The 23,346-nt window shown below is 39.2% G+C and overlaps 1 protein-coding gene, 2 long non-coding RNA genes and 1 pseudogene across 5 annotated transcripts; 1 reads left to right on the top strand and 3 right to left on the bottom strand.

The window, feature by feature from the left end:
* Positions 1 to 678: 678 nt before the first annotated feature.
* Positions 679 to 2,104, bottom strand: LOC116924512 (annotated as a pseudogene).
* A 285-nt stretch (positions 2,105 to 2,389) lies between these two features.
* On the top strand, positions 2,390 to 6,443 carry LOC123473685. 3 transcript variants are annotated; one of them, XR_006647862.1, is made up of 12 exons: positions 2,390 to 2,773; positions 2,958 to 3,338; positions 3,393 to 3,599; positions 3,654 to 4,373; positions 4,443 to 4,613; positions 4,758 to 4,957; positions 5,024 to 5,142; positions 5,211 to 5,256; positions 5,319 to 5,428; positions 5,542 to 5,866; positions 5,941 to 6,076; positions 6,136 to 6,443. It is a non-coding gene; the product is annotated as an uncharacterized LOC123473685 (long non-coding RNA). The 3 variants fall into 3 exon arrangements; XR_006647860.1 differs by having other exon boundaries at positions 2,391 to 2,773; positions 3,396 to 3,599; XR_006647861.1 differs by having other exon boundaries at positions 2,391 to 2,773; positions 3,396 to 3,599; positions 3,657 to 4,373.
* Positions 6,444 to 9,043: 2,600 nt separating this feature from the next.
* Positions 9,044 to 10,041, bottom strand: LOC116924513. The gene has a single exon (XM_045174965.1). The coding sequence runs from the start codon at positions 9,843 to 9,845 to the stop codon at positions 9,114 to 9,116; it is 732 nt and encodes a 243-aa protein (XP_045030900.1). The 5' UTR covers positions 9,846 to 10,041; the 3' UTR covers positions 9,044 to 9,113.
* An 8-nt stretch (positions 10,042 to 10,049) lies between these two features.
* Positions 10,050 to 11,145, bottom strand: LOC123473711. The gene is made up of 3 exons (XR_006647965.1): positions 10,914 to 11,145; positions 10,708 to 10,850; positions 10,050 to 10,640 (listed from the first exon to the last, which is right to left on the bottom strand). It is a non-coding gene; the product is annotated as an uncharacterized LOC123473711 (long non-coding RNA).
* Between the last annotated feature and the right edge of the window lie 12,201 nt (positions 11,146 to 23,346).

The following is a 23,346-nucleotide window of genomic DNA, read 5'->3' on the forward strand; positions in this document are numbered from 1 at the left end:
ATATTCAGAGCCGCGTCTGCTGACGTTACATTTTGGAGGTATAATTGCTACTGACTAATGGTTTATGTTTGCATTATTTGCTACTAAACGTGAAATCTCATTTCTTTTACTTTCTTCACGCGGATTTTGGGGGTCGGTCCGCAACAAGAGGAGATGGAAAGAAAAAATAAAAAAAAAAATCAAACAATTATTTGAAAAACATTGATAAATATTTTGATAATCATTTCGAAATTGTGGGGGAAAAAAGCAATGGATTAAGATTTTCGGTTCCTAGATTGCATTGGTGCCCCCCCCCCCTTTTTTGCTTTTTCTCAATATAAAGATAGAAATATCTCATTTACGGTTAATTATCATTAGGGCAGACCGTTCCCTATTGGACACTGTCCAATGTTAGACAGTGTCCTAAAAAATATATAAAATCGGGATAAAAAATTTTATCGAAAATTTTCGCGAAAATTTGAATTTAGCTATATATCAATTTAAGGAAGGCGCTGTAGAACTAATACATTGTTTTGCTAGAAATTTTCGTATCTTTTTTACGATTCAATTAAGCAAGCGTATAATAAAAAGGTTTTCACTTTCTGGGCTATATATTTGTGCAACAATCACACATCATATCACAACAAAACCTATATAACTTTTTTTGTTTTAATTAAATTAACCAACATTTACAATGTAAGGGGGAAAAGGGAGCAAGTACTGCAAGAAAGGTAAATGTGACATGATTGAAAGACATCACGGTTACAAATCAATTGGCGTTTTTCGCTGAACAAGGTGACCCGCTCTGGTTGTACGCGGGGAACTAGCATTGGTTGTGATGTTCATTTGAAGTTCATGTGCCTCATCCCCATCGTACTGCACGTAGTTTTCCTTTTCACAACATTCAAATTTCTTCCTCTTCCTGATAATACTGTTTGGCTGCTGACTTCATAATATTTCTGGGTAGTAGTTTTTTCCTTTCTCGTTCTTCCTTTAGTTTCTCTTTTTCTTCTTTCCTTCTTTGATCCTCTTCGATTTTTTTCTTTTCAGGTGTATCAGTTAGTATCCTCGTGCTACCTAACCGACTAGTTTTCTTTGGGCGTGGAGCAAGTGGTGTTCTTTAACAAACTTGAGTAAGCGGTCTTATCGTCTCAATGTGAACATGGTAAGAATTAATTGTAAAATCATTCTGTGACGACGATGGTATTGGAGAAAAATTGCCAACTATGAAATTAAAAAGAGTTAATAAAGTATGAAATATTATCTGTATAGCATTTTTCTTACCAGAAGAAAAATATTCAGAAATAGATGAAGTCCCATTCAATCTTGGAACAGCTGGTTCAATATCTGCTTGTTCAATATCTGATGTCAACAAATCATCGTCAACGTTTGTGGACTGGTACGGAGGCAATAAAGAACCAGTTGTTGTTTCAGGAGCGGTTTTCAGAAAGAAAATGTCATCAGTCATATTTGAAAAAAAAGGTAAACGGTAAAACACTTACCTGGTCTGTCAGTTACGAAGGATGGTAAATATTTTGACTCAGCAATCAAAAAACGATTAAATAGAAATATTCGAGTTGCGGCAAATCCGGCTATGATGTTCTTTTGGTTGAAAGTTGACAGGTACGGCCCTTTGGAAAGTTGAGCAATATTTTTAATTGATATTCTTTCTCCAGGATGTGAATGTAGCCAGTCATTTTGGCTTCTTCCAAAGGCCTTCTTGAAAGACCCAAATACACTAACGTCCAACGGCTGTAATGCATGAGAGCAGTGGGGTGGATACGTTAGCAAGACTATTCCATTTTCTTTGGCAAAACACACAGCTTGGTAATCTAGGTTACTAGAATGGTTGTCCAACAAAAGCAACACTGGCTCATTTTTGGATGATTTCACGTAGGTATGAAAGTGCTGCAGTGATTTGAAAAAATTAGGGCCGGTCATCCAGCCAGATTGATGAGGAAGGCCAATACATTCTGATGGTCCATCTTCGAACAAAGGCGGTAACACCTTTTTTCTAGGAAAGACGAACACTGGGGGGGGGTACGGTAGTACCTGCAGCATTAACAAAAGCAAGTAAAGGAACGTTAGTGCTCCTTTCAGCAGAGACAGTTTGCTGAACCTGAAAATTAAATTTTAATAGAGCAAGTGACTGACGCGTACCCCCTACTGTTTTACGAGCGCACCTTACTATTTTAAGAGAGAAATTGCGTCTGGCGGCCATGTTTATCTCGAAACAAACATGGCTTCCAGCCGCAAAAGCTAATCTTAAAACACCAAGGTGCGTTCGTAAAACAATGGGGGTACGCGTCAGTCCCTTGCTCTATATTAAGGTAAAGTCTATTATTAGTCTATTACCCACCGGCAGCCGGTGGGCACTAGCGTCAAAATTGTCTATTGCCCACCGGCAGCTAGAGGCGCTGCAGAAAAAGAGTACTGTTTATGCTTGACCTGATTTTGCGAACCTAACGGCGTCCATTTAACGTATATTAATACATGATTAAAGTTATTTAATCACAGACTAAGAAGAAAAAAGGCATGCTATATCACATTTTATGCTTCTATTTATTTCATGTACACATTTTTGCAATTTTTACAGAACCATGGTATCTCAGTATTTTCTGGGTATTCTTCACACATTCTGTGGAACCAATCCATGCAGTTAACACACTCAATCATTTCCCAGTTTTCCGATGATTGGCTGTATGCAGTCCTGCGACAATGGCAAAACACAGAAATCTTGTGTATTTCATCTACGTGAACCCTGGTGTTACGTTTCATGGCACTTGGAAATAATGTAAGTATTCTAGATTCAAAGCAGCTCTTCAAGTGTTGTCGCAGCTTCTTTGGATCATATGTTATCGTAGTGGGATCTTGCCCATTAGCCAAACTAACCGCAAAGGCAATGGCAAATATTCCACAATCAAAAGAGTTGCTTTGACGCTGAACAGACTTACTAACATATTTCATTTCCTTTCCAGGTGTTTTACAAAGGCTGGACATGCAACTGAGTATGTGTTCATTGTGCGAGTTGTTTTTTCTAAGGCTGTCATAGAGTGAGACATGTCCAGAATCACCAAAGCCTTTTGCGACAAGCACCCAGTGATCTTTAGCATTGTGTACTAGCTGAAGCCATTGTTCTCCAGTTGCAACTGGGAACTCAAGAGCGCCTCCAATGGTACAGCAAAACAACCCACCAATGGTTGGGTGTTGCTGTTTAAGAAGAACTTGAGCGTAGTTAATTTGTCCTGAAGTAAGCTGGCTAGTATTTGTAATTGGTTGAAGGTTCTCCAAAAACAGCATGGGCTCATCCACACCCTTTCGTCTACGTTTAACAGGCTCGTGTTCCTGCTTTGTCAAAGGTAAAAGAATTATAGTTACAATTTAAATTGGATTATTATGTATAATTACCCCAGCAGGTTCCACGCAAATAATTGAAGAATCGTTAGCGGGGATGATCGGTGTTGACGATGGATGGTTTACATCCGCAATAGAAGCGATACGGTCATCCGGAGCATAAAAGTTGCCTTCTTCTTGTCGAATGGCATTTCCTTTCAACAGCACGGGGTCATCACCACACTTTCGCATACGTTTAACAGGCTCGTGTTCCTGCTTTGTTAAAGGTAAAAGAATTATAGTTACAATTTAAATTGGATTATTATGTATAATTACCCCAGCAGGTTTCACGCAGATCATTGAAGAATCGTTAGCGGGGCTGATCGGTGGTGATGATGGATGGTTCACATCTGCAATCGAAGCGATACGGTCATCAGCAGCATAGAAGTTGTCTTCTTCTTGTCGAATGGCATTTTCTTCGTCCAATAACTCTTTGGCCACTGAGCTGATAGGCTCAACACGAGCTTTCTTCACTTGCTTGTGAAAAGAATGAAAATAACCTTTATTTTCCTTCGGCCGCCCTCTTTTCTTCACTTCCACTGGAAGGTGGAGTGATGACCATTGATGAGGCAAAGTCTGATAAAATCAAAAATGATTAATCACCTATAAGTTCCAAATCAAATTAATTTTACCTTTTCCTCGATTGTAGTAGGAGTAAACGGCTTTAGAGGATCAGACGAAGCATGGATTTTCGGTTCAATTTCGCCGGAATCAACAGTACTACTTGAAGCCAGATTATTGCTTTGTGCATCATTCGCCTGATGTACTAGCCTTACTGGCTTATTCATTTTGACCAAGTCGTGGATGTTTATGAAAAGCTGCAGTTTGTCCTGGAAATCAGGTTCAGACAAAATACTTAGTGTATTGGCCAGTTTCTTGAAGAGATCTGAAGCCATGTTGTATTGTTCCCTCTCCGTCTTTGGCATTCTGTGTCTTTTAGACGTCTGTACCCTAGTAGGAGACGTAACGCTAGGCGTAACAATTGCGTCGTCCTAAAAAAGGTTAGTAATCAGATCTTCTTTGTTATTATTTCTTTCGAAGATAACTCAAGTTTTATACTCTACCTCTAGGCACTGGTTTCTCCAATGATGCGAAAAGGCTCCTGCCGGGATTTCAGTTTTCTCTTCGACGTGAAAGTGAATAATATGGCGGCAAGGTAGCCCAAATTGCATGAAAAAAGAACATCTGCAACCGCTTAAGTCTACTTTCAACTTGTATGTCGTGTTCCGCGATGAAATGTGGTAAGTTGATGAATCCTGATAGTATATGAAATTCGTTATTGTTTACATTATTAACTTAATTACAACTAAAAGTAGCTTACCTGAACAAGTACGAAGTCGTATGTTTTTTTCATAATCTTCATTTCCCCATTCAACAAACTCCAGGCAAAAGGCGATATGGACCCAGCAAATTTACTCACCGCTGGATGTTTTTCCTGTACCGCAAATCGTAGATCTTGAATCCTTTGCTTCAGTTGCCTGTCGCTTAGTCGGATGAGGACAATGTCGATCAGGCCTTTAAGAACCTTATCGAATCTCCTTGACTTCTGGAAAACCTCCTTAATAGTGTGACGAAACCTGTTGTGGTAAGACTAAGTTGTAATTATACGTTAAGACGTTGAAGTAATAATTTGTCTTGACTACCGTTCCAGGCGATTGGTGGTATTGTTTCCCAACGTACACAGATCACGACGGCCAAGGTTAGTCCACTTCTCCGCGATATTAAACCAATTGTCCTCAAAATAGGATGCAATGGTTCCGTGACCTACAGGTAATTATTCTTTAAAAAGGCACAAGTTTAATTTAAATGTCTAGTTACCACTTACCTTTATCAATTAGGTACACCATATTATCGTCAAAAACAGCTTCCGTTCCAGCGTACATGGTATGACGAAATTTTTTAATTATTTTTATTCTTGATTTTGTTAAAGCATTGGCTTTTTTTAGTTTTCTTCAAATGGCTATCAACTGCCTTAAGAACGTGGAATTGACAAAGGATGTGCTTTGCATCGGGAAAATGCCGTTCTAAAGCGGATATCTCGGCGCAATCCTTATCGGTAATTGTAACCTGGGTCACCGATATGTCGTTATTCTTCAGTTACAAAAGATATTTGTTAAAACATTAGAAAAAAATATATTAATAATTTTTTACCTCGGCAAAAATTTTCAGACATGCGGAAATGGCTTCCGTTGTCTCTTCTTTCAGGAAGAACAACGCCACTGGTTGTCCAGAGCCATTGTTGTCTTCAATAAGCAAGTGGTAAAGGGCAAAGCCTGCTTGTGTTGTCCTATACGTCCCATCCAGCTGGAGAAGTTTTCCGTACTTTTCGTACAACTTGCGCTGCCTCTCCATCTGAACGAAAATAGCAGCAACCTCTCCATCAGCATCATGGAGAACGTTGACGACATTATTTTCGTCTTTCTGGAGAGCTTCAAGGAACTTCACAGTATCCCTCCATTCGTCTTCGGACTACCCTGTAATAATAGTAAATAAGGTATACTGCATGATCGGTATATGCTATATTTTCAAGTTAAGCTTACCTGTTAATGACTGCTTTATATTTATCAGATCTTTGCTGATAAGATGCGTGTCGAACTTCTCCTGCAGCATCATACGCAATTTTGTTGGTTGGGCACCCGTTTCCAGGGAATCTTTGGCAAAGATTAAAGCCTCAGATGGCATATGTCTTCAATCAAATGTCGAGGTAAGTAATTATTTTAAATAGAAAAAAAGAAAATATCAACTTACTTTTTCCTGGCGTAGGTTTTCACATGCTCCTCAGATACCGGATGATTCTGATGTTCCAAGTTTAAGTTGGTGATCTTAAATTTATGCTGGTCGGAGTCATAGACAAATTGAATTTGCACCGGACAACCGTTGGCCATTACATTTTTATTCAGCCGCAATCCCTTTTTGGCACGAGACTTGTGACATCCGAAATGCGGGCAAATGTATTGGATCCTGTAGTACCCCAAGCTAAGATCTAATTTTAGCTTATTTTTGGGGTTTTTATTGTACACCCTGATAGATTCCGTTCTATCGCGCCGCAAATAAACGTTTTCCTTCTCTAACCCTTCAATCCAATCAACAATTTCAGAATGACTGTCAAAAGTCTTCGACTTAGTAAGAGCACTCAGTATCGACATTGTTGCGCAAGTGAAAAAACTCTATTAAAGAAGAAAACACTTTTGCTCTTACTTATGAAGTTTCGTCTTTCCTTCCTCGGATTCTGATAGGATCATTTTATCAAAGAGGTTCCGTCATTTTCCAGCGTCCACTGAGGAACGCTGGGACGGTAACTGCTAACAACCAACACCGTCATTGCAAACAAGCAACGTCGGCACTTCCCCCTTCCTATCTACCTGCCTTCCGTTGATGGATACCGCCTTACGTATGCCGCTGTCATTTACCAGTAAATTGGTCTCTTTTTTAAAATTGCTGTTCACCATTTAGTTTTCTTATAGTTTAATCATTGTATATTAGCGAGGTTCACGATTGCTGTATCCCTCTGAAAATGGCTTGTGTTTACGAAGTGGCTGCAAGATTTCCCGCTAAGTTCGCTAGTATAGCAGGCCTATGGTGTACATGGGAGATAGGGCAAAACTCATATTTTTATTTTAAAACTTTAATTACAAGTTCGTGCGCTAATTCCGGATTTTTCGACGCCAAAATCAAAAAGATGTTGCAATTTCAAAATGTTTTATTTACGTTTAAAATACATCCTTTTGAAATTTGCGCCTTTTGCGACATTGCCCGCTGCCGGTGGGAAATAGCCATTTTTGCCGTTAGTGCCCACCGGCTGCCGGTGGGTAATAGCCATTTTTGCCGTTAGCGCCCACCGGCTGCCGGTGGGTAATAGGCGTGACCATTTTTTATATACATCAAGACATTTCAATTAAGTGGTTAAAAAGGGTTTCGATAATCGAAGGTTTCGAATCTACAGTCTTAGAACCAAATTTATGTATACGTTTTCTTTTTTTGGACAACATGGACCCGAAGTTGTCGTCGTTATTCTTTTCAGGAAAAGAAATCTGTGTAGTTCAGAAAACAATTCCACCCCCCCGTCAGTGTTGAAAAAATGGAGCTTGACAACATCATATTGAAACATGGGGGAAGCATAACTTTCAATCCAGGTAAGTATTAGTTAAGGTTTGCTGAGCTGAAATATAAGCCAAATATTTGTTTATGTTTACAGAAAAAGATACGTTCTGTGTCGTGACAGACATTGTTAGTCTGTACACTAAATGTTATAGCACAAGAATGCAACTTAACATGCCTTCCTGGATTCACAAGTGTGTCGCTGCTCAAAGTTGCCTGCCGTTGCAAGAAGAAGACTTCTTTTTTATTCTTGATTTTAAGTTTCTACCATCAACCAAGAAAAGTTCTCCCCGATATCCATTTGCCAGAGGTATTGTGTTTGCTGATTCATCATCATCAGATGAGAGCGAATAAATAAGAATCCCATTTCTATTTCACTTTTTCTTTATTTTATTAATAGTAGAGCATATTAGCACATTTTTTACAGAAAGCGATAATAATTTGAATGACATAAAAGATGTTTTTATAAAGAAATGAATGCAGAGTTGCATTATACTTTAAATCACTGCTGCTTGTGACAAAAAATTGTTTCTTGGGGATTACAACAAATCCAAATCGATCAGCACAAAAATATGAAGTCTCCAAACGTTCCATTACAAAAAAAAACACGTTGCGACGAAACAAGAATATCTGATATTCTAGAAAATATGACTCCCTCATCTAGAAGTGGCAATTGAATTAAAAATACCGTTCCTACAGAACAAATTCTACCAGAAATCTTAATGGTTTTCTAAGTTGCGGATTTCTGAGTCTTTTGTCAAATCAAACTTTCCAGATAACAAGTTCTCCCACATACTCAGTTTTAACAGTACAGGACGGTGATCAGAAGAGGAACATATTACTTTTACGTCATCGTTAAGTCCAAAATAATCACCCTCACCATCCGTTCTGATATTCAAGCCAACAAGCTTTTGATGATTGGAGGCGAGTGTCCAGGGAACGTTATGGAAATTTGAATTCCGTCTCATGATTTTTTTGAAAGGAGCATTTTTAGACTCGTATCTAAAACACCAGTAATATCGTGGGGGTCCAAATTGTCTGATTTGATTAGGAATATGAATCATGGAGTGTAATTTTGGCGTTATCGCTGAACCAGTACTTTTGGGGTACAGGGTAACATGATTCCTATTATGTCGCTCAATATTGCACTCGAGAAGTAACAGATCATTTTCATTGAAGGAATAGCATTGTAAAGACGCGATAATTTCTAATAAAAGTAGAAATTGAGCAAAGAATGGATTTTCATCGCTGTTAACGTAGTCGTCTAATACAATTCCTAAACAAACGGATAGTGAGGACAATTCAGAAGAAGAGAATTAAAGTTTGCTTAATTCAAGAACTTCATTTTTTCGTATTGCGGGAGGTACTGTAAACTCTCTGTCACTCTTCATGATGGAGATGTTATAATTCACATCATCGAGGTCAAGATCGATCACAGAATCCAACATTAAGTTTTTAAGAAGAAGCGCGATAGAGAGATTCAAAATACATTCGAACACAATATGCATTAAGTCGAGCATGAAGCACTTAGTCGGGTCGAAATATTCAAGAATGGTAAGACAGCATTTTCGATTTATGCCAAAAAGAATGGACAGAGAATCGTGAACTGCTTGTGTTTCTTCAATATTTTCAACTTGGGCAACCTAAAATTGGTGAGAAATCTTGTCCCTCATAATGCAATTTGCTTCACGATGAATTGTTTCAAGTTGGTCTTTATGAGTCATGCAAGATCGACAAGGTAAATTGGCAAATCCAACACCCTCTTTAAATCCAGCTACGAAGTTTGAAGCTGGAATGTCCCCAACAAAATTTAACAACATGCTGTGCCATTTCTTTGTCTCGTTCCTGACGGTTAACGAGAAACCTTTTCGTAATAAGATTAAGTCATCTAAGAATGGACGCAAAAAAGTAGACACCCACCTTTGTTTCAATAAATCGCTACTCACAATTCCCAACAGTAAAATAGATCTTAAGCAAGAGCGAAATCGGGGAGGAAGATTCATTAAAACCCAGTAAAACACTGACACTTTATGCTTTCCCTTTTTACTTCCAAGGGGATTTGCTAGTTCAACTTCGTCCATATAAATTTGAAATCCGAGAATAGCACCGTTCAAATTTATAAACTCAGGGTCTCGTTTAACAAATTTTCCGTCCCAAACATCAGAGTAAACTTCAGAATTCACACGCGTGTTGTTGTGGAAGTTATTCCCAACTGCGTCATGTACAGATTTGATTTCCAGAAATTGTTTGAGAGATTGAATAAATGGAATTGTGTAACTCATTTCGAACACTTCGTGCAATATTAGACCAAGTTCTTTGTCCATTTTCCAGTCATATGATGGGTCACTTTCATTTAAAACTACTGACTGTGGCATGACTGTAGGAAAGACGTTACTCCATGTAGTCTCTAGACGACTGCATGTTAGTTCTTCTTCCTGTATGATGGGGTTGAACACATTCTGGAATTGATGACTGTCTGTTATTTTAGCATCTCCTATGACGCTTTTCCTACATAATGAAACAATTGGCGTGTTGATGTTTACTTAAATTTGACACCAATTACATTACAGCAGCAAAAACTAATGGGAAAAGGTAACAGACGGAGGGAGAAATCGGGAGAAGACTGACTCACTGATTGCCTCGCTGGTCGACTGGTGACTCGACTTACTGCTGGTGAAGTTTGTCCGTCTTTTATACGGTAACACAGAGAGTCGAATTTAAATTCAAATGAGGTCAGGCGTGTTCAAAAATATAAGGTCGGCGAAAGAAGGCTGACTTTACCGTTAGAGTAATAAAAGTACAAAGTCGGTCATTCGAGGCAACAAATTTGGGGTTAAAACAGGGCAATAAAAGCACCCCGTTAAATTTTACCGTTTGAATTTTGATTTGGTCGGCGGATCCTTACAATAACAATATATAATATATTTCCATTGTGAAAATTAATGATAATCAAAAATACATTTGGACGGAATAAGGGAAAAAAGGTAATACCTGTATGGTTAAGAGACGTCTCTCATAGAAATCATGCATTGAAGCAGAAACACACATCAAGGCATCAAAGGGGAGATAGTGTTTCTGTCGCAGCAATAACAGTACACCAGCCTCCCATTCTCTTTCAGTCAGATCTGCAAAAGGGATTTTAACCTCCGCATTGGTGTTGATTCCTTCACCTGGTATTGAAACAAAGAAATTGTTTTAGTATGATTACACAAATAAAACTTAACAAATAACTGTTACCTGCTTCAGGATGATTTGATATGCTTAGATTTTCTTGTGCTTTTCATAACTGTCTTCGGAAACAAAAATTTTCTCTTCTGTGGCTTCTTCAGATTGAAGTACAGGGATGTCAACTTTTGCATTTTCGTTTGATACTTCAACAGCTACTTAAAACAAATAATTGTATTACTTTCAGTAAACAAATTAAAGTAGAAAAAAAACAGTACCTGATTCAACATGATTTGATTTGCTACTGCCATGTACTTTATTCCCATGGCGTTTGAATGACAGAAACTTGTTGTACTGCTGAGACATCCTGCAAACTTGCATGTTACGAAGAAGTTGGTACTGAACGAATGATTCCAGTTGATATGTGAGTAAAAATTAATCGGGTTCTTCATATTTATGGAACCAGAGCAAATTGGACATATAACAGAAGATGTTGACATTTTTCTTGGCTTTGTCAATACTTCTTGCGTTGACGGTTGGGTATGCACCGACAATAGGCAAGGTTGAGATAAACAGCAGTCGAAAACACAATTTTGTGTCAGTCAATGTATAACAAGTAGGGAAATACATTTTAAGTAGGTTACCCGAAAATACTTTAAATTTGTTCAAACTTAAAAAGAGTTATTGTTACTTATTTTTCCATTAACCTAATTCAGTTCAGAATCATTACTATCATGCCAGGTAGATAAAAATAATGTAGTATTCAATTTTGTATTTCAGTATTCTGAAAAATGTTAAAGTAGGATAACAAATTTTGTAGTCTTTAAAAATGGATACTTAAACGTTTCAGTAATTTAAAACCACTGAAACACCTCAAATTAAGTATTCGATCGCTGCTGTGTGGTTGAGTTATGGATAAAATACGGCGACTAGTCTTGTCTGCTGCAACGTTTCTGGCTTGTTTCTTAGCTTCTACGGACCAGACTGGTTCTTAAGAAGGAGCGTTCAACGTCGTCTTCCCCAGTGATGAGGCGGATCGGACGAGAAGAGGCTCGATCGCTTCCGACAAATCAAGAGAGTAGGGGAGCCCGGGGTAACTCCATCCAGTTTTAGGAAAATCACGATATCTCTTGAAGAAATCGTGATATTTGCGATTGCATTACGTCACTGTGTACCTTTGCTATTATCGTTTCAACTACGTATATTTTAAATTTTTTTGTGTTGAGCCTTTCGATGCCAGGCTCAAAAATCAAAAATGAAAAATCCGGCCGGCTGACATTTTCGTGCAGTAATTTCGGACACCACCGGTTCTAGTTCAGACACCCTTTAAAAGTGAAGGGAAAAGAGGGAAACATCAACGCTAGCGCAATAAGAGCTCTCCCATGAGAGTCGGTCAAGACTGAATGTGGCGCGGCTATTTAAAAATAGAAAAACTAACAAAAACTAAACATTTATTTTTAAATGTTTAATTGGAACACAAAAAAAGTAAAAATCTGAATTGCACACAACTTTAAAAAATATTCTACGAGGAATAAAGTACACGCTCTTTAATAACACGACCAGTTCTACTTTTTCTAGTTGGCTGACTAATATGACTTGGATCCGGAGTGGTTTCATCATCTGATTTCGGCAATGAAACATTTTCTTTTTCCTTGTGAGTTGTTTTTTTCCTTTTCGCTGATTGGCCTTTTTTGAAATTACAAATTTTCTCTTTGGTATTTTGATATGTTGATGGAACTTTTCTCTCCGTTATGGGAGCACTTTTTTCTGGTGTTGCAGTTAAAATTTGCGTCCTCCCTTGCGTTCTTCTCTTTTTAGGATTCGATTCCTGAACGACTTTTGGAAAAGGTCGGATGTCTTGAGGAAGAATTCTCAATGGTTCTGTCGGATCATTCGGTTTTGGAAAGATGACAGATGAGGGAACTTGCGCAGTTGTTACAGGGGACTCAGGAACCGTTGACGTTGATTGGGGAATCGAGCAATCGGCCGCGTTCTCTGTTAATTCTTAACAAAGTTAAATTAAATTCACAGTGAAATTTTGAAAGTTGATAAATAACCTTTTGTGCGATCCGTTTCTGTAGATGACACCAAATCATTTTCGTCAAAAACAAACCGATTGAAAGGATGGACGCCAGATTTAGTAGATCCGCTGATAATGTTGGCTGAATTAAATTTGTGTATGAAAGGCTGTATGCTCAGCTCTGCGATTTCGTGGACTGAAATTCGGAATCCGTTATGTAGCTTGAGCCAGTCGTCAAAGGTGTTTTCAAGGCAGCTTTGAATGGGCCATACATGGAGACGTCTAGTGGCTGCAACTTATGCGAAGAGTGTGGTGGGAATGTTAGCAGTATAATTCCGTTCTCCTTTGCATATTTGATCACTTCCGGATCTAAGTGGCTGCTGTGGTTATCCAGAAAGAGCAAATGGGGGTTTGTTTTAGAACACATGGTAAATTCAACGAAATGTTGAAGTGATCTAAAGAAAGTTTCTTTGTTAACCCACCCAGACGGATGGGCCAACCCAAGGCAACCAGGAGGGCCACGTTCTGTCATTCGTGAAATAAATTTCACATGCGGAAATATAAAAACAGGGGGGATGTGTGTCGCGCTTGCTGATATAAAAGCTATCATCGTAGTGTGGACTCCTCTCTCACGTGACACAGTTTGCTGCACTTGTTGAAGTCCTCGAACAGCAACTAATTTCGGCGGTGCGAGCACAGTAGAAATGCCTGTTTCGTCCGTGTTCCATATTCTGGATGGCGGGAAGTTGTATTTTGCCATCAAGAGTATATCAGAAGGTAAAAAAATGTTTGGACGACTACACGATTGAAACCACTAGCACGACACTGACCTGTTGGTTCCGGTCTACGGATTAAAAAAGCTGGATTGCTTTTCAGGAACGCGGTGACCCAATCTTGTGATGCTCTTTTTTTCGGTCCAATTCTTTGGAAAGTTCTTCAGGTTGTTGGAGACAGCAAACTTATAAGCAAGTTCTTAAAGCTGGGTGGTGCTGAACCCGTGGCTCATGCGACAACAGGTGGTTAAATATTCGCACAGTTCCATCTCCATAGTCTTCGTGAACACTTGACGCCAGTGCTCTTCACGCTTCACGTTGTCTGGAATGTCGTTTGCGTCCTTATACTTTTTCACATAGTCTTGAATTGTTGCTGCAACACGGATAAACATTCGTTTTTTGAGAACTTCAGTCACAGCAGAACTTAAAATTTCCCCGTCTGGAGGAGAATCCATTCGTTTTCTCTTGTAACTTCGTTGCATTGCTAATCGACTAGAATAGAATTTTACAGTGTGGAAATATGACCGACTTGAAAAAAGTGTCTTATGCAACCCATTGATACAAGTCCAGTTGCCGCGACATCAAAATATATTAGATTTAACCGCAAACAACTAGTCCTCTGTGCGCTGTTAGCTTCCGCCGCTTCTCTAACCCTATTGATCTTGTGTCCGAAATCACCCCGCCACAGACTGTCCGGTCTTTCCCGTGTGGAGTGTTTCCACTAAAACTAATCTATTACATTGACGGTCATGTCTAAATTAATTTTTTAAACGTCATTCGATAAAAAAAAATGTAAATGATTTCACAGATTTTTTCTCTTATTTTTGTGATCAGCAGTTAACATACAATCACGAAATGAAATTTGCCATTTTTTTCAAAAAGTTTTATAAAAATTTAAATTGTAATATCTCAGCAGTGGCAACCTATTTTTTTTCCAAATTTGGTGCCCAATTGTACTATGGTACAAGTAAAATAGTGTAATTTTTTGGAATTTTAATCTCAGAGGTATTGTCTTTTTTCCACAACGGACGTAATAACCCCTGTCCGAACAAACCCCGGACTCCCCTACAAATTGTTGATAGACCTATTTGTTTTACCATTTTTCGTTCTGATTTACAATTCTCGTACCTTTCTGTTAGCGAACCTAATAAGATTCTCGACAACAACAAATTTCTAATCAGATCTCTTGCCTTCGTTGCGGACTTTAAAAACAGCTCCAATTTTAAGTTAAGATCCAAATAGTTCCGGCAATAGGCCCATGTTTTTTTTGTTTTTTTTTATAATTGTCTCTAAGTGACGGCCGATAGACATTATTCCATGTCTGGATGAAAGATTTCTTGACGGTTTGAATTCGTAGGCAGGATTTTGATCAGATTGAGGATGGTGTACCGTAGCTACTTCAAATGGAATGTAACTGAACTTTCTATCATGAAGCAAAGCTTTGATCTCACACACGACAGTTTGAAGCTATTTTAGCGTTCACTTTATATGGCCCACTATTTTACCCAATACGTTTTCGGTCAATCCAACTTACCGTTCCTAAAAGTCCTACATACTAAGGTGCTCTTTTTGGGATGAATTTCCATTGAATGTGACGATCAGCCAGAAATCTAGTTAACTGGTGAATGGTTCGAGAAAATCCACATGTCATCAGGAGAATGCATGCCGATGACATTTTCTTCGATGCTTTTACGGGGATGTTGATGACTTGCGTCTATTTCCCATTGAAGGAAATGGATAAAATTCTTGATCTCAGACGGTTGGCAGAGAAGCGGGATCAGGTAACAGGTAGCTGGTCCAGAGATTAGGACATCTGATGCTATTTTGAACCACGGCAGCAACTTGCTGTCGAAAAGACAGAAGACAGTAGCTTTGCTGCCTGCTAGCGGTGGTGTGATCAATTCTGAGATGAAAAATGTTTTCATGGACAAAAGTGATAATTAGCTTGGTCAGTGGAGAGTTTTTGGAATAATGTAGCGCCAATGGACTTCGTCGCTTGGCGCAGGGTGTTTAGCGATGCAGAAGTGTGATGTTAATGAACTTCGGCGCTTGGCGCAAGATATGCTGCCGATGTCAGCTGTCTTAAAAGCCCGTTTGTGACATGCAATCACGGCTAGTAAGGGACTTGACAGTCCCAAGTAAACGTGGTAGGTGCCAGCCAGGCTCAGCCGGTGGCTGGCCAGTTGCCAGTCAGTGGCCAGACTGTCGGCAAGAGGGGCAGTCTAGTCTAGTAGCTCATACTAGTTGTTAGCTCAGTTAGTGCCGTATTCTGTGCTGTTTGTGTGCTGGTTATATTCGAAAACACTTCTTAAACCATTTGGATCTATTACAATAAGAAGTGGGTGTTGAGCTGCTTCTGTCATTTCGGCGTTTGCTTGTCTGACACAGGGAATCACTCTATTAGGATCCATGAAAAGATCAAGTCGTGACACTAGTGCTGGTCACCAACAGTTTATCTTGGATTGCAGATAGAATCCTTCGTCGACTATATGAATTTGTCACTTGCAGTGCTGCATGGGCAGGATTGTAGTTGGGACGGGTCCTTTTCTTTTGGTAACGTATGAAGTAGCCTATGTCCCTTGGGACAAGTTTTCTGTAATTCTTATGCAAGAAACGTAGACAAGCACGCCTTGTCTACCCATCCTGTAAATTGTAATCAAGTCTAGACGCAGTCTCCCTTTGTTTACCCCAAGCTGGTGTTCATTCACGTGTCATCCCGTACGTAGAAAAATACAGTTGTTAAAATCCCACCCGTCATATATCATTCATCTTATCATCATTCTCCATACCTCACATCTGTTCCAACGACTCTTTTGCACGTGAATGTTTAGACTTTGGACTTGGAATTGTTGGAGACTTTTTCTATGGCCATTTTTGACATCCACGCCAGCCTGAAGGCCAGTCACTGTCTACCACGCGTTAAGCATCTGACTTTATCGTCGCTGTATATACGTGAATCATCGACATACCTTTACGTTTGACCACTTCCTTGTCTTTGAACGTTTCTACGTCATGAGTGAAGCCGTATAAAAATCTGAGAGTATTGAATTGGGCGGCAATATCTCAAAAGAAGACGAAATGAAAGCAGAAGCATTGAAGAATGAAGGCCTTCCTACACGAAGTTAACTAATCAGCTCAGAAAAGCGTTGGCAGATCACAAGATGGGAGCCGTCCGACTCAAGAAGTTGCAAGTTGGAGCATGGCAAGATGAATGAATTCGTATCTACGAAGAAGTCAAAGATTTTCACCACAAGTATATGGAAAGCTTGCCCGATATTACAGATCAACAACGTCAAGCATGTGAAAAATGGGAGGTACAATTCAATACCGACCACGTGGAAATTCTCAATTTCGCCATTCGGTATGCCACATCATCACACGATTCAATCAGTTCCATTGGGACGTCAGCTTCAGACGTCACGATTAGCATAACGTTATCGCAGAAGAGGTCTACTCCTTCGGCGCCAACCGATCCTCCTGGACAAACCAGCCAGCAAGACCTGTACATCCAGAAGAAAATGCTGGAGCTGGAAGTAAAGTTGGAACGAACAAAGATCCAGATGGAAGCCAACGAAATGTAAGTTACGGAAACGTTGAGTAAGGCTTCAAAGTGTATTGCAGCTAAGCAAACTCATAGACAGCTCCAATGTCACTTCCACTGAAATCACCGCCAACACACACTTGATTAAAGACTTCGAAAGACTCGTAAGACATTGCATGAAACGGTAAAGCGACGTGTACGCTTCAAAATTATGCCCGTTTGTATTAGCTTCAGTACAAAATGCGTCAACACTTTCGGATTCCTGGATACCGGAAGTGACACCACGCTGATTAAGAACGATGTAAAGTTAAGTAAAGTAAAGTAAAGAAATTGGGATTAGTTGGACAGCCTAAACGCATCAACGTTCTTTCCTATGATGGAGCCATGTCGAACGTCCAAATTTCTGTTGTGAACTTCTCCCTCAAAAATTTTATAAAAAGCCAAGAGTTTGTCTTCAACCCCCCCAAACCCAAGCTAGCCCTTCCGTGTGCCAATCCAAGCACGTTGTGGCGGAAAATTGAAGTCCCCCTTAGTTTGAAACAAAATTTATTTTGTCATTCAAAAACAAAACATTAAACAATCTTCTGGGCTGTTGGAAAGACGTCCGTAGAATCAAATTTTTGAACATCCATTTGCACTTCAATTGTTACTATCCGACGGACATCCCTAGAACTTCTCATAGAGTACATGGATATCAAACGGATGTTAGGCCATGATATGGATATCAAACGGATGTTAGGCCATGATTCGGACATCCGACGGCATCAGTGTGCTATGTGGGTAAAGTTATCAAATCAGTAGTCAATAACTGCTGGCCGTGCAAGCGTAGATCATCAAAACCCATCTCTCCACTCATGGCATCTTTACCAGTCCATCGGCAAACCCCATATCTTTCAGGATTCACGTACACGGGAGTCGACTAATTCGGCCCTCTGACAGTTTGAGTGAGTGGACGAGGACGCAGACATGAAAACCATTGGGTGTGTCTGTTCACATGCCTAACAACAAGAGCTGTTTACTTAGAAATAGCTGATGGACTTAGCCATAAAGAATTTCTTCTTGTTTTTGCTCGATTTGTGAGCCTACGAGGTGGTTCACAGCGACAACGAAACCAGCCTTGTTGTAGGTGAGCAAGATCTTCGCCAGGCTCTAACTTAATTGGTAGAGCAACATCAGGAAATCCAATCAAAAATTGCTTGCCAGAAAATCGAATGGCATTTCTTCCTCACCCTCCTCACGCACTACATTTTGACGGAGTCTGTAAAGGATCGTTCAGTCCTGTAAAAGGGCTATAAAATTCAGTGTGAGAAATCGTCTGGTTACCGATCGAGTCCTTAGAACGGTAATAGACGAAGTAGCAGCTCTGTTAAACGCCCGGCAATTAACGCATCTCGGTATGGATCCAGAAGACCCGGACCAGTTGAGACCGAACCACTTTCTACATGGAGGAGCCCGCCCGTATGTTCCCTTAAAACTTGGGGATATCGAGAACCTAGACGTAACAGCTAAGCAGTGTCTTTATAGTGAAGCCATCCTCCAGCATTTTTGGAACAGATGGCTACGTGAATACGACCTACACCTTACAGAAGAAGAAAATGGACTGAAAATCGGCCAAAGGTCACCGTCGGAGATCTGGTTCATGTCATGGAACCGAATACTCTACGTTGTCAGTGACCATTAGAAAAAGTGGCCGAAGTTCTACCCAGCGAGCCGGATAATGCCGTTCGAGTGGTAAAAGTGAAAATCAGCAACCATAAAAACCCTTGTATTTGTCCAGTGACAAAGCTCTGTGTTATGGCTAAGGCCAAAAAGCAGGAGGTGTACGTGAAAAATAAAAAAATTTTGTCATCAGAGTCAAACTCGGTGTCGTAAAATGTATTGTAAATAGTAAAAAACCCTGGTATAATTGGTAAACTGATGAATAAGTTGTTAAAAATTGTGAAATGTTAAATTGGTATAGTCATATGTAAAATTGTACAAAAAATGTATGCCCAAAAAACCATAATTTAAATATCGAAGAGAGGTCACTGCTAGAATGATTTCTGTTAGCAACGCCATCCATATTTTAAGGGCAACAGCTTAATCAGGTTGCCTACTGTTTAGCACTGACTACTCAGGGAAACTGTTTAGTCCCCCAGACCAGCAGACGACAATAAGCCAATTGAGCTTGCAGTGAGCACACGTGAAAGGAACCTTCTCTGCCCCAACGTGCACCATGGCCGAAAATCCGACTCCATCAGCAGTATCCGTAAAAGAAAAGATCAAGAAATCTCGGGAAACGGAACAGGAGTGTACCACCAACCTGCGTCAACGTCAGCAAGAGCTGTTGGAAGCAAGAAAGGCGGCTGTTGACGCAGTCTACGCCCACCAACTGGTGGTAAAACGCCTTAACGAGAAGCTGGACAACGTGGCCGTGGACCTCACCTACGTACACGTACACTACCACCCTGAAAGGGAGACCGTGATGAGTAACTTCATCGGGTCTCTCCTCCGTCAAACGCGTGAGAAGCCCGTCAACCTATCGGACGAGCCCAGTACATGGTACCTAACCACACTCCTTCCATCCTCTGTTGTCTTAATTCTCACGCGGGAAAGGAAGGAACGTCAACGTGTGGTCGGCGGATCGTGGATTGTAGCGACTTCATGTTGCTGACCAACCAGGATTCTTAGAGCTCCTTTTCTCGCAACATCGCTGTTTTCGAATACTTCCTTCCTTGGCCGTTGCGGGACATTTGAAGCTCTCGGATTGCCCTAATACCGCGTTACTGCTCCATGTGCAATTCATCGGTACATCATCAGATCCTGTGCGAACCTAGACGGGCTTACAAGGGAGTAATCCCTGGTTAACGAGACACACCTTTTCATTCTCGTTTTTGTTGTTGTCCTTTGTTTGTTGTCTTTTCACTTTCAGTTTATTCAAGTTGTATTACCTGTGGACAGGTGGGCCTGGTGTCACTTTCAGTGCTTCCCCCACGGGCAGGTTGTAGGTAGCACATGCCTTCTTTCTTTTGTTAACGTGCAAAGTAGCCCTTTGGGATAAAGTCTATTTTACCCGACCAAATATACTTTATTGTTACTATACTTTTACTGAATTCAGAGAACCAAGTATACTGAACTGATCTGTATCTACTTGTAAACTGAATAAATGTTCTTTTTAAATTCCAATGTTGCCAACTGTTGGAATGCAATGTTGCCGTCATTAATTGGTAATATAGATTAAATACGTATATAGATATTGCAAAATATTTATATAGTGTCATTACTCTGCTAACTCAGTTGTATAGCACTGGATTGTTAAAAAAAGAATCTAGGTTCAAATCTAGTTATTGGATGTATATTTAATACATGTAATATGTAATATATGTTTAATATTCAGTATATTCAATTGGTTATTAAGTTGATAAATTGATTCTAGTATTTACTTTATTAGTATTACGACATTTTAAAAAGTATTTTTTAGTTAAGTATTGAAGGTCTATGATAATTAAGTTAGAAAATTTTTTACTATACTTAATTAATTAATATTTAGGGGTGTGTTGTTACTTAATATTAGTATTGATTCAGGTATGGCTACTAATGTATCTATTTTCATGAGTTCCTCAAGTGATATTATTAAGAGTAATAGTGAAATGCTTGAAAAGTTTTATTTCAAATGCAAAATAGGAAATCCAGTTCTAAATCTCAAATACCATTTGATAAACTGTGTTGGACATCTTTTACCAACAATGATTTGTTCTGTGCTTACTCCAATGGATTTGTACAAATACTTAGTGGAAATTGGATTTATTGGTATCAGTGTAAATTATACATTACTTTATAAAGTTATTATTAACTTAATAGATTTACTTTACCTTACTGATTAGCAGAAATGTTACTTTTTACTTAACCTAAATGTGTTAATTTTACTTAATATTGAGTGTTTAACCTAATTATTTAACTTTACTTTACTATTTTACTTTATTACTTTACTATTCCATTACTTTACCCACCCAAAACCCCTATTTTGCCTCGCATAGCTCGGGCTTGGTCCCGCTTAGTTACTTAAGTATAGTTAAGTTAAGTTATTTTAGTTAAGTAAATATGGTCGGGTAAAATAGACTTTTACCGCCCTTTGTCCCTTGGGACCAGTTTTTCTGTAATTCTTATGCCAGTAACGTAGACATGCACGCCTTGTCTACCCCCCCATTCTTCATACCTTATCTCTGTTCCAACGACTCTTATGCCCGTGACCGTTTGGAACAGAATTTTTTTGAAGAAACGAAACCAGGTCATATATGCTTCAACTAGTTCCGGCCAGGCGAGGTGTTGCTGGTTCCAAGTGCTTCTTGAACGGTGTTTTTATTTGAGATTTGTAAACTCTCGATGAACTAATGTAGTTATCCTTATAAGGATAGACCATCTGTGCTTGGACAGATGAATGATCGAATGAGAGAATACCAGCTGTGCGCTTTAGTGAAACATCAGCTTTCTGTTACATGTGCAAAATCTGGCAAGATTTAAACTTGCTTACTGACCACTTGGCAAATTTTTTTATTCAGAAGCCACGTGGCTCCGTTTCTCTAAAATTTTGAGGATGTGAACTCTTTCGACGTAGCACCACGTGAGAGAATGTCTGCCGGATCCCGCTTTCAAACGGGTTGCCTGGCTGATTTTTTTCAACCCTGTTTGTTATAAATGGACGACGGTGGCAATCAGACTTATATATCCATAAAATCATAATCTGGCCATTACTTCAGAAGAGGCTTTGTAGACGAATGACAAGAGGTTCCACGGCGGCAAAAATTGTCTGTGTGATTAACGTTCCCATAAAAACTGCCATAAATTCAGATTTTGAAATGAATGACTCTCTTTCCCCTTGTTTAGATTCTTCTTTCTTCAAGTTTATTTTTTATTTTGCCTAAATGAAAGATGCCTTTGTGTTGTGTACGAAATAGGCTACGGTTACATAAACACTACTGGCATCTCCAAAGATATTAAATTCTGCTTGGTCGAAGTGTGAGGAGAAAAAGATTTGTGGCATCTATACGACGTTCTGATCAGTAACATGCATAATTGCTGTTGCAATTTCTTTCCATCGCTTATGGTGCTCTTCGGACAACTTTTGATCGAATCTAACAAATTTAATATTTGCTCGATTTAGATCCGGTAAAAGAATTTTTCCTTTTCCGCTTAGAGAGGCGTACAAGCCGGAGGATCGTATAGAGTCTTTGAAACGACTCCACAAGAATCCTAGGGTTTTGGACACGGAGCATTAATCAAGATTTCCATCCTTTTAAAATATTTCTTCCACGCAGGGATCGCTTAAACACCACTCTTGCAATGGAAGGCCAGCTCGTTGGATGATTTCGGTTGAAGATGTGTAGTGGTTGATTGCTTCATCTCGTGACTTACAGCCTGAAATAAGGTTGTCCACGAAGATATTTTAATGATCCTCCGACCAAATCAAATTCAAATGGTATAATTAAACATAATGCTTTTATTGCCCGTACCTCTCAGCCATTGCCCTGTTTTGACCCTATGTTTTTAATAATATAATATGTTTTAATATTATAATATGTTGGTGCCAAATTTAAATAAAATCTAAGCCCGAAACTAAAAACTTTTCGGCAATTGTTTCAATATTGTTTTGCATGTCTTTAGCAACTATAGAAGATTCTTGTTTTCTAAAGCCTTCCTCCTCTCGGGTGAATGACTTTACGGAATTAAGACCAATTGTAAACATATATTTTCCTGGCTCAGGCCATAAAAATGTCAGTTAAATCAATAAGAAATAGAAATAAGAAACAGAGAAAATAAAGAGAATAACTTAAATCTGTCTTACCACGCGTCAACGTAAGATGGAAATATAAGAATCAGATAAGAAATTACACATTGGAAATGGTCAATAAAAAGGATGTAACTGGAAAGCCGCTGCTCACTACAATCAATATTTCCAAGAAGATTTCACTCAATACAATATTGTCACTCGAGTTGTATTTGAGCAAGCACAAATGAATACATCAAGTGATGACTTAAATCTACACAATTGTTTTACTTAAACAAAAAGAGGATAACCATTACCGAAAGTTGGAGAAGCGTCTGCGTCTGAAGACCTCTAGGAAAACCAGGTTGACCCTATTGCCATTTCGGTTCGCAATGGCAATAGCCATAGAGGGCTATTGCCATTTCAGTGTTAAAACCCCATCTATCGGCGTTGGCCGTAGATAGCGATGGAATAACTGCCGTTGCCGTTGGTGGCAGGGCCTTCCTTACTTATTTTATTTGTTTATTATTTACAAACATTTAGTTTGATGGTTAAATTGAAATTCTCATTGTAAATTCATTATCTAAGGTATAGTTTAACATATTCCTTGAATTTTAACAAAGCCATATATACC

The sequence above is a fragment of the Daphnia magna genome, linkage group LG6 (assembly GCF_020631705.1).
Source record: "Daphnia magna isolate NIES linkage group LG6, ASM2063170v1.1, whole genome shotgun sequence".
Lineage (NCBI taxonomy): Eukaryota > Metazoa > Arthropoda > Branchiopoda > Diplostraca > Daphniidae > Daphnia > Daphnia magna.

Coding starts and splice junctions, on each gene's coding strand:
- LOC116924513 (XM_045174965.1), bottom strand. CDS start 9,845: ATGCCACAGTCAGTAGTTTTAAATGAAAGTGACCCATCATATGACTGG.